At 45.6% G+C, this 16,953-nt stretch overlaps 1 protein-coding gene across 38 annotated transcripts in view; it reads left to right on the top strand.

Annotated features, from left to right (window-relative positions):
- Nucleotides 1-16,953, top strand: part of ARVCF (ARVCF delta catenin family member) — a 589,425-nt gene that overhangs the window by 509,535 nt on the left and 62,937 nt on the right. For 26 of the 38 annotated variants that reach the window (XM_083717050.1, XM_083717047.1, XM_083717026.1 and 23 more), the window contains one exon: nt 5,651-5,722. In XM_083717050.1, coding sequence (XP_083573176.1) covers nt 5,651-5,722 — 72 coding nt within the window. Of the gene's footprint in view, nt 1-212; nt 231-5,650; nt 5,723-16,953 lie in introns of all 38 variants that reach the window. The other 12 variants (XM_083717021.1, XM_083717031.1, XM_083717022.1 and 9 more) reach the window with 1 other exon arrangement.

Raw genomic sequence — 16,953 nt, 5'->3', positions numbered from 1 at the left:
GCAAGTAACGAGTGTGGTATACACTATGGGTGCAAGTGTGTGTGTGTTTTCCTCTTCAGGAATTCAGAGTTGCTATTTACCTGTAGCTCTCGGGTTTTGAACCTGTTCTGTGAAAATCCTGCAACTGATTGTTCGTCTGTTTCCCCCCTCTCGCTTTCCTCTTGAAAACGTTTGTTTCTTTTTTCTTCTTTGGCTGCTTTTGTGGTTATTAGAGGAGTGGTTCAATCAAGGTGAGTCTTTTCTACATTTCTTCTCTGACTTCGCTGTCCTTTCCCCTTTCCTCTTCCCGTATATACAGAGGCGGTAACTGGGAGCAGAGGTTGGCTCCGCCCCACTGCCCCTCCCCGGTTCCCAAGGTGTGTTGCCGCTATGATGCCCCATATCCCACTTGTTTGCTTCTGTTGCTGTAGATTGCAAATTGCTATGATGAATTCAGACAGCTTTGAGTTACTCTTCTTCTAGATATGGAGGAGAGCTACTCTTAGAAGACCTTCCCGTGGCCAGTCCATTAGGGCAAGTGGGACTCTGCTTCTTCCAAGCAGTAGTATAGTGGCAAATCCAGAAATTCAGGGCCCCTCCAGAATGGTCTCATCCATACCCCCTCAATAATCTTCTAATTCTCCAATAATATAGCTGGGAATGCATTGCAATGATCATTACAGATCTCCCAACCCTATGCCCTATGCCAGGACTGGAAAGCTGCCTTTCAGCTGGATTTTCTGTGCATGTACACGGGCAAATGATTTGGAGTGCTCCGATATCTTATTTCAGAGTGACTTAAGATGTGTTTTCCTTGAATTTCCATTGTACATAACAACTAGCATGCCATTCTCTTGAAACTGAAGTGCCTTGTGTTTTCAGTGTTCCTATAAATGCTTAGTTTTGGAGCATTCGGCACAAGTCCTCCTTGAGATTCTTCCCACGAAACTTCTCCAGTGTGACCCTAGGAGCCAATCCTCAATGGTTAGCTCACTTCATTTTACGCTGATGGACTCCGATCAACACAAAGTGTGGCAATACTCCTTCTCAGTGGCTAAAAAGCTCCCCTTTCATGCTGGCAGAAATAGTAATTGGTCTGGGCTACTGCACCTCTGCCTCCAAACCCATCTGACTTGCTACTTAGATCCAGTCCAGAAGCTGGCCTTGGCCTGTCAGTGCCCTGGGACAGGTACGGAGGCCTGGAGGGCACATTTGGCCTAGCCCAAAGCTTCCCGGCCCTGACATAGGGCATGGGGTTGGGAAGCACAAGATAGGAAATGGCCCCAGTATCCTTTTGCATGCATGCCCTCCCAAAACCTGAACCCACACTCCACATAGTTCCCCATCACCAGTGGGGTGGGGAGTTTTTCTGCCAGTACCAGCTGTTGTGAAATGCTGGCATGGGAGCGGTCCATGTGGTAGGCAGAATCAGCTTCTGGTTGCATGGTTCCTGTGGGCATCTGACTGGTCACTGTGAGATGGGGCACTGGCCTAATGAAGCCAGGGTCTCCTTGTGCCATCAATTGGTTTGGGATGCACCCAGATGTTGAAGCCATTCCTCCAGCTTCTGTGTGTTGGTCACCTTGTCATCCTGTTAGATTCCAGTCATGTGGCCCTCCAGATGTTGTGGGACTCCAGTTCCCATCAGCCACAGCTAGCGTGGTCAGTGGTCAGTAGTTTTTACAACATCTTGAGGGCCACAGGTTTCTCCGTGAGCATGTATATCTCAATGCGAAAATCAGAGCTACTGCCTTTTTCTGGATTTCTTGGTTGGAAAGGTTTTGTTTTACTACTAAAAGGTTAGAACTTCATTTGTAAATTCAGCCTTTCTCGTCTTTTCTCAGTGGCCAGAGCAGGGGATAATGAAAGTATGGCGATTGTTTATATGCTGGGAATCAGATGCACTTGACAGCCCCCTGTTTCAGAAAATATGGCGTTCAAGAAGCTTTTAATTTCACGGCTTGAGAGATTGCAAATCGTTTATTATACAAGCAAGTTTCCTGTCAGGCAGCCCTTCCTGTCCCCAAGGTCTTTGCCAGCTCTGATAGCCAACTCCCATAAAGCAGGCCTGTCAGCTGCCATCTTAAAAGCTGTCTTTCTTCTGCTGAGGGCTTGAGCAGCGCTTCTCGTCTGAAAATATACCTCTGTCCCCTTTGGGACGGGGCCCCTGGGTGTTGTCAGATGCCACTTGACGGTGGGGAGAACGAGAGGAGCGAAGAGGAGGGAGAGGATACACTGTAAAGACAAATCTGATGTGCCAGAACTCCTGACAGCTGCTGAGTGCCACATAGGTTGTAGACCTGTCATTGCTGAACTCTGAGGTAAATCCAGGGCAGGGGCAGAGAGAACAGCCCTGGATTTCCCTAAACTTTTCCTCAGGAATTTAAAAGCCTCTAAGGCTGCTGATATGTTGGTCTTCTTCCAAAATACTACATCCTGAGGTGCAGTTAGGTCAGGGGTGAGGAGCCTTTACCTTGCTGAGGACCTTATTCCCTTATGGACAACTTTCCAGGGGTGGGTGGGGCCTGAGGGAAACACGGATGGCGCAATGGGTGTGAACCTTCCTTGTGTACATTAGGCTAGATTTCAACCACTCAAAAGTCACTTGGTTCTACACATAGTGGCATAGCGTGGTTTGCCAGTGCCCGGGGCCTCACAGAGTAGTGGTTGGGAAACGGATGAAGCATGCATGCTCATTCAACCACCTAACGGCGTCCGCATCACCCAGGACAGAGATAAGAAAAAAAGAGGCATTCTATTGTCTAGAGAGGTCACTTCCTAGTTCTCATGGAGAAGTCATTTTCAACGGAAGTGTGCAGTGGTATTGAGGCAGCACCAGGTGTTGAAATTTTGCACACCTAACCATTTTGCGCCCGGGGGCAACCGGCCCTCTGGCCCCCTGCTACACCACTGCACACACACTGCCTCAGCACAGCTGCACACTTCCATTGCAAAAGGCAATATTTCCATTCCAGAAGAGATTCCCTACAGGCAAAAACACGGAGTGTGGCTTATGGCGAAACTCAAGCGCCAGGTATAGAGACCTGGAGGCGTTTGGCCCATGGGCCTGAGGTTCCCTACCCCTGAGTTAGGTAATTTTATAATTCTGGATTGAATGGTCTTATGGGGTGGTGGTCTTCACTTACTTCAAATTGTCTTCTCTTTTCCACGCCCCACCCCATTAGTAACGTGTACCATTTTGCTTGGTGAGCAAGTCCAGCTGCCTTCGGGTGACCCTTCTGCTGACTGGGGGGTCCTGGACTCCTGCCCCACATCATCACTTATTGCCTGCACCTGCATTCCAGCTATGTCATCTGCCCTCCAGCTGCTGGGATCAGGCCCCAGCTGAAGACCAAGACTGGATGGGACATTAAGCCCATCCAAGAGCTGCTGCACATTTACCGGCAGTAGAGCACAAGGAAGGGATATCTGTGGTCTTCCGGGTGTTGCTTGTCTTGCACTTTCCATCAGCCTGCGTGGCCAAAGGCCAGGGGTGGTGGCAACATCTGGCTTCCCACAGATTCTCCACCCCTTGTAGTTAACTATGTAAAATTCCACCCAAGTGGACAGCGTAGCTTTTGCTGGAAGCCAAATGCAGCAGAACAGAAACAGCACTGCATGCAGTCAACATGGGTTGGAATGGAAATCAATGCTTCCTCATCATGCACAACCTTAACAGGGAGCAAAGGTGTTGAAGCAGAGAAAAAGAGCATAGGGATCTGCAGGGCAGTAAGACCAGGCAGTGTTTTGTGGAGAAAACAGAGTGTGTGTTTCGGGTGGAGAGTGATGTTCTCCACTTTTGCATTCTACCTTCTCCCTTTCCTTCTCTCTTTCCCTCTCTTGCCTTCTGCCATAAATTCTTGTCATTTCCGAAGTGACAAGTTAAGAGTCCTCTTCTCAGAGAAGCATATGGGCTTAGCTGTCATCAGAAGAAAAATAAAATAGTGGCGTTCTGTCCCAACAGCTGACATCTTGCCTCTTTGCTGTTCTGTTTGTCTCCCAAAGCAGGGTGCTGTTGTCTTGTTTTGAGCGGTCTAAAAGAAACAAAAACAAATAAGAATGAAGGATCTGGGAATCTTCTTCAGATTGCTATCATTGACCCTAGCCAAGTTTTTGTCAAAAAGCGAATAAGAGAGGCCAGTTGGGTGGGGAAGCGACTTGGGTTTTGACATTGAGCCTGTTCTGTCGACAGACACAAACAAACTCTGCTAGCCAAGTTGTCTGGTTAAAAAAGTGATGGTTGGATTTAACGGGTCTTGAAACCCAACAGCTAAAGTGTATGAAATATTGAAAATCTGTGATCAGACCTCCTGTTTCCATGGCAGAAAAAAGGCAGGATATCAATGCAATAAACTATTAATAATCATGAAAATATATCAGGCACATCATGCAAGCAGGAAGATGAACCCCATTCTCCCCATGACTGCCCCCCACATTGGATGTTTAACATTGGGCCATGAGATATTTTGGTCAAAGATCTCTACCAGAATTCTCCCCAAAGCCTGTCCTTCCCATGTATTAGAGGCAACGACAACTGAGCCAGTTTGAAACCAGCTTATGTTTGTAGTGTAAACACGCCCTTGAATCTGATCAGACCTGCACATTAACATTTGTCAGTTTCAGATTTAAAACTTTTTCTCTTGTGAATAAAGAGTATACCAACGCACATTTAAAAACACTTGACCTGTACTCTGGGAATGTTTTGGGGAAACTGGTTGCATTTTTCTGTATGTATCATGTTATTTAAGCGGAATAAGAGGTAATGTTTAGTTTTTTCTTCCTGGTAGCAAAAATATTTGGGGGAAGTCTCGCTTAGAAGGTGTGGGTTCCCCCCACTAACTCTTTGATGCCCAGATAATGGCCACTGATTCTCTGAATAGCTGTTTTGTTTTGTTTTTCACTGCGGCCTTTTGTTTTTAGATGTTTTTATTGTTTTGTTGGTGGTGTGTTTGCCACCTGGGTTCCTTTTTGGAAGGAAGGGCAGGGTTTTTTAAAAAAAGAGAGAGAAAAGGACGAATAAATACACTGGTGCCCCGCAAGACAAATGCCTCGCAAGACGGAAAACCCGCTAGACGAAAGGGGTTTCCGTTTTGGAGGCGCTTCGCAAAACGAATTTCCTATGGGCTTGCTTTGCAAGACGAAAATGTCTTGCGAGTTCCTGCGGGGTTTTTTTTTCCTTCCCCCCCTTTTTCTAAGCCGCTAAGCTGCTTATCTGCTTATCCGCTAAGCCGATAAGCTGCTAAAAGCCGCTAATAGCGCTAATCTGCTAAGCCGTCAATGGGCTTGCTTCGCAAGACGAAGAAACTGCTAGACGAAGAGACTCGCGGAACGGATTCATTTCGTCTTGCGAGGCACCACTGTAACTAACTTTTAAAATAAATAAAGAAGTGGAACAAATTTAGGATTAGGCCCGGTGGTTGACATTGCAGCAAGTCTCACTAACCAGTACATAAAAAATATGTGTTTATTACCTTGGAATGTGAAGACATGACAAATGTTTCCTTGCATGCCTGGAACTCTCCTGCAAATGGTGCCACACATGTGATGATGTTGTGTAATGTTGGGCTTTGTGCCCCATTTGTCCTCTTCTCTGGATGCAACAGTGACTGATTCAGGTTTATTCGTGTGCTGCTGATTCCTTTCATTGCTCATTCTTCTGTGTCGTGCACAGGGAAGAAGAACGGAGATGTGGACAGAAACTTTGATACACTGGATTTACCTAAGCGGTCTGAGTCAGCAAAAGGTAATGTGCTCGCGGGCGTGCTTTTTCAAAGATCAGCAAGGGGCGAGGGAAGAAGCATGCTCTTGAGGGGTCTTGCAAAGGGATTGAAAAACGCCACATTTATCCTTATCTTTCATGCTTCTTTAATTTCACTATTAAATGAGCGTTCAACGGCCGGTTCTGTTCCCGTCTATTATTTTGTTTTCTGATTGAATTGGTTTGGAGAAGATATAACGAGAGCTGAAGTCTTCCTTTGCAAACAATGTGCATTTTCCGCACTGTTTCCTACAGCAGATTTAAAGGATTCTAACAATATTGCCTAACGTGTGTGTGTGTGTGTGGTGTTACAAATTTTATGCATATCTAACAATTAAATTTAATATTGAGGAGACGCCGTCTTTGTTTTACATCACCCAAGGGGAGCTCCAGGGTGGGTGCTGTTTGTGTACCACTGTTACCTTGGCACCGCTTTTCTTCTGTCACTCATCGTGGTCAATGTGTGGTTTGAGCTGTATGTTCTTCCTTCTGTTTGGGTTTGACGGGTTGAAAAGATAACAAAACTTAAGGCTTGTTAGCGTGGCAAACAAAGCCATTCTGAGTACAGGCTTTACATGTGGCCAAAATGGAATCACAAGTGCATGCTAAAACATACCTTACTTTTCTGTGTATAAGACTGGGTTTTTTATTCAAAAACCATGTTAAAAATTGGGGGTCATCTTATACATGGATAGTGCATTGTGGGGACATGGGATTGGTTGTTGCTGCGAGTCGGAGATTGTTATTGGTGGCAAGGTCTGGTGTTGATTGGCTGTTGCTGTGGCAATTGGTGGGCGATTTGCTGCTTTTGTCGGCAAGGGAACAGAGGATAGGTGGCGTTCGCGACATGCACAAGCGGCATTTTTGGTGTGGTGGGTGAGCGATTTTCAGCCATCCCCCCCTAAAAAAAGCTCAACAGCTTTGGGCAATCCTCCCCCCAAAAAGCTCAACAACTTGGGGGAATCCCCTCCCATTTTCTAAATTTTGAGTCCCCTCAAATAGGGGGTGTTTTATACACAGAAAAATACGGTACTGCTTTTTTCTTCCTAAGGAGGTGGTTTGAGATGGGTTGCAAAAGCTGCAAAATGTCGAGGCTTCCCCCCCCCCCCAAAAAAAAAAAAAACAGTGGGGCAAACTTCTCTGGAGGGTGTTTTGGGACTCAGCTACATTAGTAAAAAAAAAAAAACCCCAACGTTTTGAATGTATTACAAACGTGCAACACCAGATGGGTCTGGAATGCAATAATAATAATAATAATGATGATGATGATGATGATGATGATGTGATTTTTCTATAGTGATGCCCGCCTTTGTGTCGATCAGGGTTTGATGAACAGACAGCTGCATTTCTTGATGCCTGTTTTAAAAATTGTGGCGACTGGTGCCCTTTGGAGCAGGAAGGCCAACAGTAGGGGGAGCCAGAGCGAATGATGAGCAGAGCCAACAAATTCTGGCTCTGTGCCTGTTCTTCTCCTTGATGGGTTCTAAGAGGGCGCCCCTGAGACTAAGGAGGGGGAAGCTGACAGCTAGGGTCACCCCCAGGATTAGCCGTAAGTGGGAAGGCAAGCAGGCAGGGGCCAGCTGAGGTTGGTGGAGTAGCTGCCCGTTCACTACTATGGTACAGTCTCCACTGCAGGGAGCCCAAAGCATTCATCCAATTCCATCCAATTTTATTGTTGTTAGCCGCTCTGAGCCCAGCTTCAGCTGGGGAGGGCAGGATATAAATAAAATTTTATTATGATTTATTATTATTGGGTGGCGAGTTCCCGCCTCCCCCCAAGAAATAAAGACACAGGACCCAAGAATTCGAGTTAATGGGTCAAATTAGGCCACAACTTTATTGATTACAGGAATTGAGCGGTATTGGCCTTAGGCATTGGTCCTAACAACTAACCGGCTTCAGCCTGCATGCTTGAAGGCCGGTGAGGGTTAACCACCAGTAGAGGGAGTCCTGCTGAGGCACGTCAACGAGGACCTCCCCCCGGGGTCACCGCGTGGGGGCGTGCCGTGGGCCCACACCTCCATAGGCTTAGGACGAGGCCACGCCCCCTGGAATCCTTTACCGGACTACCCTTTTGTTCGGGGGAAGGTGATAGCGCTCCTTCCCCCCTTCATCTGCATAACATTAGAACAGTACCCCCACCAATTCCTAACCGCCAATGCCGTGGAGTTGTGACGGTTTGCTATGAGGTAGGCGAAAACCAATTGGCTAGTGCCAATCTGCCAGTTGGAAAAATTCCTACCAGGCGCCTTGACGCCAACCAACCGAAGCCCATAGCAACGTCAAAGAACCTAGCCTGAAGGGTGGGAGGGGAGGGAAAACCGGATCAACTGCGGCACGAGAAAGAGGGAGACCCTTGGCCACGCCAGACCTAAGTAGGCGAGGCCACGCCCCCCGAGCCAGCCGATTGTGATGTGTGAGTTATTGGGGTGGCCCTAGGGACCTTGACACACAATGGTTTTTCTCTGATTAAACACGTCAACTTTGCCATCTCTGCTAAGTCAAAAAATTGTGACTACCATTCCTCCAAGGTAGGAAATGGCGACTCTTTCCATCTTTGTGCATATAAAAGTCTCGCCACTGTTATTAGGTATTGAAATAATGTTTCACAGTCAGTTTCATAGTCAGTATATCCAACTGTATTTCCTAGCAGGAAAATTTCTGCTTTCAGTTGAATGGTCACATTGAAAATCTTCTGCATCAATGTTTGTATTTGTATCTGACAGTTCTTAGCTTTTTCCACCAAGCATGAGAAAATGTCCCTTTATATTTTTCACACATCCAGCAAACATTTGGAACGCCTTTATACATTCTGAATAATTTCCAATAAGGCTTTAGTGTCTATGATCATAATTGGAAGCCCTTATGATTAGAAGTTGGTTAGAGATTGGTCTGATAACACAAAGGTTGCAGGTTCGATTCTCTTTCAGGGCCCCCTATATAATATTTGAGGAATACATGAAAAAAAGTCAGTGCCGGAGCTTAAAAATTATTATGCAAAAGTTCAAAAGGCGTAAGAAGATGGGATAATATTATCCTAAGGATGGAATAACAAATAAAGTGAGTAACGCAACAATAACAAAAGTAATAGTAGGCAAAGAAGATCGCACATGAGTGGAGGGAAGTACTGGGTTGTGGGGGAGGGAGGTGAAGGGATTAATTGAAATTGTTAAAGATTGGTATAGGATTTAAGAGATTTAAATTTCCATAAAGATTCTATAAGGAAAGCAGAAAGAAATATCAGGTAAAGGTATCGGAGAGGACATCAGTGTAAATGAAAACATGAGACGTATGGTTTTGCTATATATGATTTTATTTTGGAGTTGTCTGTTGTAAAGAATGTATATTATGTGAATAAAATAATAAATATTTGAGGGGGCCGCCCCCAGTTGTTGGGCATTGAAATTCAAATGACATGTGAGCATTGTGAAATCTTACCAGCCCGCCCGCCCCCCAACATTTTATTCAAGTTGGCACCCCTGATGCCAGGTATCTCCTCCTCTGAGGGAGGTGCTATGGGTGATTTCAGTAATGACTCCCAGTTTGTGGAATGCTCTCCCCAGGGAAGCAGCCCTTGTACTATCATGGACAGTCTTTAGGCACCAGGTTAAGACACATTTGCTTACCTTTGGGCTGTTAAATTGCTTTGTACCAAGATATGACTTCTGGCCTATTTTACGGTGTTGATCTAAGATCCATTGTTTTTATGGTTATTGATGGGTGAGTGTGTTGGGGGTATTTTGTTCCATTGTTTCATATACTTGGTTTTAATGCTTGTTATGCTGTTCCTGTTTTATGAATAGACCTCTGCTGGGCTAGATTATAAACTAAATAGTGGTGTGCAAGTGGGAGGAATGGCTGGTGTTAGAACACTGGATGGAGTCAATATTTAATTACAGTCTTAAACTGGAGAGTAAGGGGTGAGAGCTAACATTCAAATGAGGCTCCAATTATAGTGGTACCTCAGGTTAAGTACTTAATTCGTTCCGGAGGGCCGTACTTAACCTGAAACTGTTCTTAACCTGAAGCACCACTTTAGCTAATGGGGCCTCCTGCTGCTGCCGGGCCACCGGAGCACGATTTCTGACCTCATCCTGAAGCAAAGTTATTAACCTGAAGCACTATTTCTGGGTTAGCAGAGTCTGTAACCTGAAGCGTATGTAACCTGAAGCGTATGTAACCCGAGGTACCACTGTAGTTGCTTTGCATACAGTGGTGCCTCGCAAGACGAAAAGACTCCGTTCCGCGAGTCTCTTCATCTAGCAAAGCAAGCCCATTGACGGCTTAGCGGATTAGCGCTATTAGTGCTATTAGCGGCTTTTAGCGGCTTATCGGCTTAGCGGATAAGCAGATAAGCGGCTTAGCGGCTTAGAAAAAGGCGGGAAAAAGGGGGGGGGAACTGCAGGAACTCGCAAGACATTTTCGTCTTGCAAAGCAAGCCCATAGGAAATTCGTTTTGCGAAGCACCTCCAAAACGGAAAACCCTTTCGTCTAGCGGGTTTTCCGTCTTGCAAGGCATTCATCTTGCGGGGCACCACTGTACTTTCGGTTGCAGATAAGACTGATGGGAAGGACATACATACAGTAGACCCTCAGCTTATGTTACCCTCAGGTAACGTAAACGTCAGGTTGCAAAAGTGGCAAACTCAGAAGTATTCTTCTGGGTTTTGCCGCTCGCACATGCGCAGAAGTGACACCTCCAGTTGCAGAAACTTCAAGATACGGCCAGACCTCTGGAACGGATCCCGTCTGCACCCGGAGGTACCACTGTATTATGCTTGTTACCCCCTTTTGGGGGGGGTGTGCAGTGGAAACCTATCTGTTAAAATTCATCCATTCTTATGAGTAAGACACATGTTTTTGTTTACCAGTTAGCCTGATGGACAATTCTGGAGAATAGCAATCAAGGTCTAATAAAGGAATTGCCCTAATGTGGATTTTGGATTTTAGCTAGCTCTCCAGTTCCTTTTCTTCTTCAAAGCAGGTATCTAGCCAAAGCAGCCGGCCTACATAGTTACTTAACGTTATGATGAGAGTGCAGCAATTTGGAATTATTAGGTGAGATAAGCAGAAGCAGAACGGCCATTTTCAAAGTCTTTGCCTCAAAGGTCAGATCCGTGGCACGGAGCTTTAATTGGTTCTGATGAGATCAGTTGCCAAGACCAAAAAGGTCTTAATAATCACATGAATTTGATTTGAGTGACATAAGGTAGGGTTTTTCCTTTTTTAAAAAAATGAATAATTGTAGATTGATCTCTTTCAAATGAAAGCCTATTTTAGGTTCTGAATTTTTATTTTTATTTAGCAAATGGCACTGCAGGCGCCGTCACAACGGCTCATGCAAAGCTTGAAATGATTCTGCCCTTGATTCTGGCCACCATTTAAGATTGCTTGGCTTTCCACATTTATAAGAGGTACAGCGGTTTAGAACACAAGGCAGGGCCTTCTTTGTAGCTGCCCCTTCTGATCTTGTATGTTTCAGCTTCTGTTGGTTATTCATTGACTGCTTAATTGAATCATGGTGAAGGACCATGTCCCAGGACCTTGATGCTGTACTGAAGTGTTGTTGTTTTGTTGTTATTTTTAAGAAATCTACACAAACACCTCCATTTAAATACAGGTTTGCAATTTCTTTTTGAGCAAAATGTGCATTTCTAAATGTCCACCCTCCATCTAAGTACACATGTCTAAACATTCATTTTCATATGGATTTTGCTTTGCTTTTGAGCTGACCTCCCTCACAAAATTTGGAGAAGGGTAAAACCTGGAGCTAAGTGCCCTCCTGTGGCGCAATGGGTCAGTGCGTCTGGCTATTATAAATATAATATAATACTAATTTATTATTTGTACCCCGCCCATCTGGCTGGGTTTCCCTAGCCACTCTGGGCGGCTTCCATAGAAACCAAAAATACACTAAAATATCACAGATTAAAAACTTCCCTGAACAGGGCTGCCTTAAGATGTCTTCTGAATGTCAGGTAGTTATTTATCGCTTTGACATCTGATGGGAGGGCGTTCCACAGGGCGGGCACCACTACCGAGAAAGCCCTCTGCCTGGTTCCCTGTAACTTTGCTTCTCACCATGAAGGAACCGCCAGAAGGCCCTCGGCGCTGGACCTCAGCGTCCGGGCAGAACGATGGGGGTAGAGATGCTCCTTCAGGTATACTGGGCCGAGGCCGTTTAGGGCTTTAAAGGTCAACACCAGCACTTTGAATTTTGCTCGGAAACGTACTAGGAGCCAATGTAGGTCTTTCAAGACCGGGGTTATGTGGTCTCGGCAGCTGCCCCCAGTCACCAGTCTGGCTGCCGCATTCTGGATTAGTTGTAGTTTCCGAGTCACCTTCAAAGGTAGCCCCACGTAGAGCACATTGCAGTAGTCCAAGCGGGAGATAACTAGAGCATGCACCACTCTGGCGAGACAGTCCGCGGGCAGGTAGGGTCTCAGCCTGCGTACCTGGTGGAGTTGGTAGACAGCTGCCCTGGATACAGAATTGACCTGCGCCTCCATGGACAGCTGTGAATCCAAAACGACTCCCAGGCTGTGCACCTGGTCCTTCAGGGGCACAGTTACCCTATTCAAGACCAGGGAGTCCTCCACACCAGCCCGCCCCCTGTCCCCCCAAAACAGTACTTCTGTCTTGTCAGGATTCAGCCTCAATCCATTAGCCGCCATCCATCCTCCAACCGCCTCCAGACACTCACACAGGACCTTCACAGCCTTCACTGGTTCTGATTTGTTGGTTTTTTTTTAAAAAAAATATTTATTAAATTTTCCAGAATAAGAAGGAAAGATAGAAAGAAAAGAAAGAAAAGAAAAATATGGTTTACGCTTAGTTTCAGTAACATCTTTCCCGGACTTCCCCCCCCCTCCCCCTCTTGTATTCCATTTCCCTTAAGTTGATTCCACAAATTCTTACCCCGAATTTTAAAGCCTTATTATAATTTTAAATAACCCATTTATTCCAAATTAATTTATCTTATTTATCTTATTTAACCATTTCTCCTTATATTTTATATACTTCCCTAAGGTCGACCCCATTTCCCTTCCACGAATTCCCCTATTTTCAGACAACAGACAAGAAAAAAAGAAAAGAAAGAAAAAATATGTAATTTTACAGCCTTTGGGTTCCAAATCTCCCCCCCCCCCAATCCCCGGTTCCGATCCCCAAAGTTCATCCATTGTCTACTGCCAGCCTGGTGCATCCACGTCTATATCTCAGTTCCACTTTGCCATCTTTTGATAGCTTTTAATTTCAGAAAGTCCAATCTCGGAGAAACTCTCAGAAAAGTTCATTCTTCTTCCATCCAGACCTCTATGTTTAAGAGTATAACTCAAATTCTGTTTCTTGATCCTTTTAAAGTCTGGATGTTCCAAATGCTCCAGCTTCAAGTTTAGTCCAGCTCTTATTCCTCAGGTTGCTTTTTCCTGTTCTGCTGCAGAAACCTTCTAATTCAGAAACTTCTTGTTCTCCACAGAGGCTTTTGTTATTCAGGAACATAAACTTACGTCAAGTCCCTTCCTTTCTTCAATAGATAAATCCATTGTCTCCTTTAGTATAGAGACCTCTGTAGACAAAATAATGCTTCGTTTTTGCAGCTTTCCCAAGAGATAACAAATCCTGCTCAAATTCATGGTATTTTTCCACTTGCTGCTACTGTTGCAATGTCCCATCCTCCCTCTAGAGGGAATATGGTAACTTAATTTCTTTCCAGATCAGACCCAAAAGTCAAATAACTTGTTGCCTTTGTTTCCAGTAATTTATGTCCAAATTGTAACAAATCTAACCAGCAAAGCCATCGTAACAAAATTCTCTTTTGTTTTCCTGCTTTGACAGCTACTTTGACAGCTGTCAAAGTTTCTGTGTCTCTTCGCCAGTCTCTCATAGCGGATCGTTCCCGGTTCCCGGGGGGGTTGCACTTTAGTTCCTACAAACCAATCTTCTCCTCCAGCACAATTATTGTAATTTCCCTTCGTGAAGTTATTTTTTTTTCAAGTAAGCAAGTTCATCTCTCGATCTTAGTTGTCAAATCCTTGCGTTAAGCCATCTACAACGGGGGGGGGGGGCGGACTTCCTTTTTGCACTTCCCCCGCTCGCTCCAAATTCGTAGATCAAATTTCCCTTTTAAGTCCAATAAATTTACTCATGGGTTGTTCTTTTTAATCCAAATCCGAAATTTCCAAAGAAGAAGTCGTTGCTCTCCGCCGAATGGCATGCAGCTTCGCTAGGCAGGGGAAGCAGTGGACTCATAGCACCACACCCCCCCCCTGTCACCCTCTCCGTATCCTTTAAAAAGGCTCCTTCGTGGGTCGGGGGGCGCAAACGGTGCCTGCCGAGTCACCAAGTCCATGGGCATCTCCGCCCATGGTTTTTGAGGGTCCCCGCGTCGCCGGCGCGGCAGGACCCAACCCCTACCCAGCAGACTCCCTCCGGAGCTCGGAGGGAGTCCGCCATTCGGCGATGGCGCCGACCCGGAAGTCTCACTGGTTCTGATTTGAAAGAGAGGTAGAGCTGGGTATCATCTGCATATTGATGGACACCCAGTCCAAACCCCCAGCCTTTAACCAAAAGGCTGGCGTTTCAAGCCCACCCAGGGATGGCTGTGGGGGGTTGGACTAAATGACCCTCAGGATCCCCTCCAACTCTGCAATTCTTTGATTATATGGTAAGAATAACTTTGTCCTGATCTGTGCATTAGCCCAGGAGGTGCAGATCAGGCCTGTTATTTTTTGAAACTAGCGAAGAATAAATTCCTCAAGCATTCCTAGTCCCTAGCTATTAAAATGGTATACCCTTAATCAGTCCCAGGAAGTCTATTTTGAATGCCAAGATTTCAAACCCTAGAATGCGAGAAAGAATATAACACAGGAGAGTGCTTCTGAGCACGCGCAGAATCCCAGGCTCTCTCTCGCCACTAAACTGCATCACATCTGAGGAATGTAGAAGCTCACATTTGCGACTTGCGCACCGATTAAAGAATGGCCCATATCTTTACCGGGACTGACAGCTGCTAATTACACAGCAGCCAGGCTGAGCAATGCAAAATCGTCCCAGGCAATTTGAACCTGGCCTGTGGGAACCTCAATTAAGATACAGTTTGATTAAGCTTAACTGCTCTACATTGAGCTGCCCTTGAAAAGCATTTGTAGGCTACAATCAATTCAGAATGCAGTGACCTGGTTGTTAAGCAGAATGTGCTCCCCTCTAGTGCTGAAAGAACTGCACCAGCTTTTAGTTTCCAAAAAAAATACAACTCAGCTGCTGCCATTTACTACTGCTGCTGCTGCTCCTCCTCCTCCTCCTCCTTATTATTATTATTATTACAACCTACATCTCAAACTTCTGAGGGCTAAAAAACTTCCCTTTCTGCTGATCACTCCCAAGACAGTCTGTAGGGAAGAAGGCAGCCTCTAAGATACAGTGGTACCTCAGGTTATATATGCTTCAGGTTACATACGCTTCAGGTTACACACTCCGCTAACCCAGAAATAGTGCTTCAAGTTAAGAACTTTGCTTCAGGATGAGAACAGAAATCAGGCTCCGGCGGCTTGGCGGCAGCAGGAGACCCCATTAGCTAAAGTGGTCTTCAGGTTAAGAACAGTTTCAGGTTAAGTACGGACCTCCGGAACGAATTAAGTACTTAACCCGAGGTACCACTGTATCTGAGATGTAAGAGAATGCCTTTTCATCTTGAATTCGGCCCGGAAATGAACTGGCAACTAAAGATCTCAACCTATGCATTTCTAAACCTATTTAATTCTAAAATGTGCATTTGCTAAGCCCTTAAAATATGATTCCAGATCTGAGGACTGTATTGCAAAGCTGAGAACTATGGTGCAAAAATTGAAAAAGCATGAAACTGGAATGTTTCCCCTCAAGATGAGCTTGCCCTCAACCTACCTACCTATCTTCTTCTTTAGTTACAACCAATCTGGCGGGTTTGTCCTGTCCATCACCTTTCTCCTCCTTTATCTCAGTGTTCCCATTGTAGAACTCAGTAGGGAGAAGGATGAGGACAAAACTAGAATTAGTTGGCTCTGCCTATCATTGGCTCTGGCGCCACCTAGTGTTAGCCTCCTGCCTTACGCTGCCCCACTCCCAATGAACACTAACCATCTCCACTGCAAGGACGCTATTGTCTTTCTCTTCCCTCTCTGAATGGCTCCTCCAGAGACGTCATGTCTTGGCAGGTATGCAAGTAGTAGGGCCTGTGCAAACCCAGCTCCATTTGAACCGCCTTCTCTTATTAAAGCTGCACTCTTTGAGCTGAGAAGCTTCGATCCGGTCGTGATCCTCTTGTAAAGTCCTCAAATAAAAGAGGTAGTTAAGTTGAGCCGATCTAATGTTCATGACGACCTTGGGGAACTGGAATCGGCGCATGTCCTTTTCTCGCTCCGGAAAGTCAAACTGTTCTCCACGGGACTTTAATCACAAGGGTCTTTTGTCTAATAGGCAGTGATATGTGCCGTTTAAACAATTCTGGGTTTAAAGCACCATTCGTTCCGAGCACTGAGTTTGAAACAAACCGAAAGATGAACCTTTGTCTCTCTTTCGCGAGACACAAAAGGAAGGAAGTTCTGGATTGCTGCCTGGCAATCTCAAAGCGTGTAGTGCTCCAGGATATTTTAAATGGTACTATATTCACAAGAGAGCTGTTGTGATGCAAAATGAGCCTGAGCTGCTGAGGCTCCCGCTATTATATATTTACTCTCATGGGGAGAAAAGCAGCTGGGGGTGATTTTTGAGTAGGAAAGCAGCCTGAGAGGAAGGACCTATGCAGGCCAGTCTCTCCCTATTCCCACCACTCAGGAGTGTAGTCTTGTGACACCACCATCCCAAACAAACCTCCATTTAAAGCAGGCATAGGCAAACTCGGCCCTCCAGATGTTTTGGGACTACAACTCCCATCATCCCTGACCACTGGTCCTGTTAGCTAGGGATGATGGGAGTTTGCCTATGCCTGATTTAAAGCAATGACATCCCACTTTAAGCTTCACCCCAAGGAATCCTGGGTAGTTGGTTAAGGATGCTGAGAGTTGTTCGGAGAGACCCTTGTTCCCCTCACAGAGCTACAATTCTCAGAATAAATTGACAATTAATCTCTTTTCCAAGTGGGAATTGGCGCTCTGTGAGGTGGGGGGGGATTTGGGGCCTTCCCAACAACTCTCACTTCCCAGGATTCCCTGGGCGGGAGTCATGACTGTTCTAGGATAATG

Source organism: Podarcis gaigeae, assembly GCF_964106915.1.
Source record: "Podarcis gaigeae genome assembly, chromosome: 16".
Classification (NCBI taxonomy): domain Eukaryota; kingdom Metazoa; phylum Chordata; class Lepidosauria; order Squamata; family Lacertidae; genus Podarcis; species Podarcis gaigeae.
Note: the sequence above shows the minus strand (reverse complement) of the source record. Positions and strands in the feature narration are given on the sequence as shown.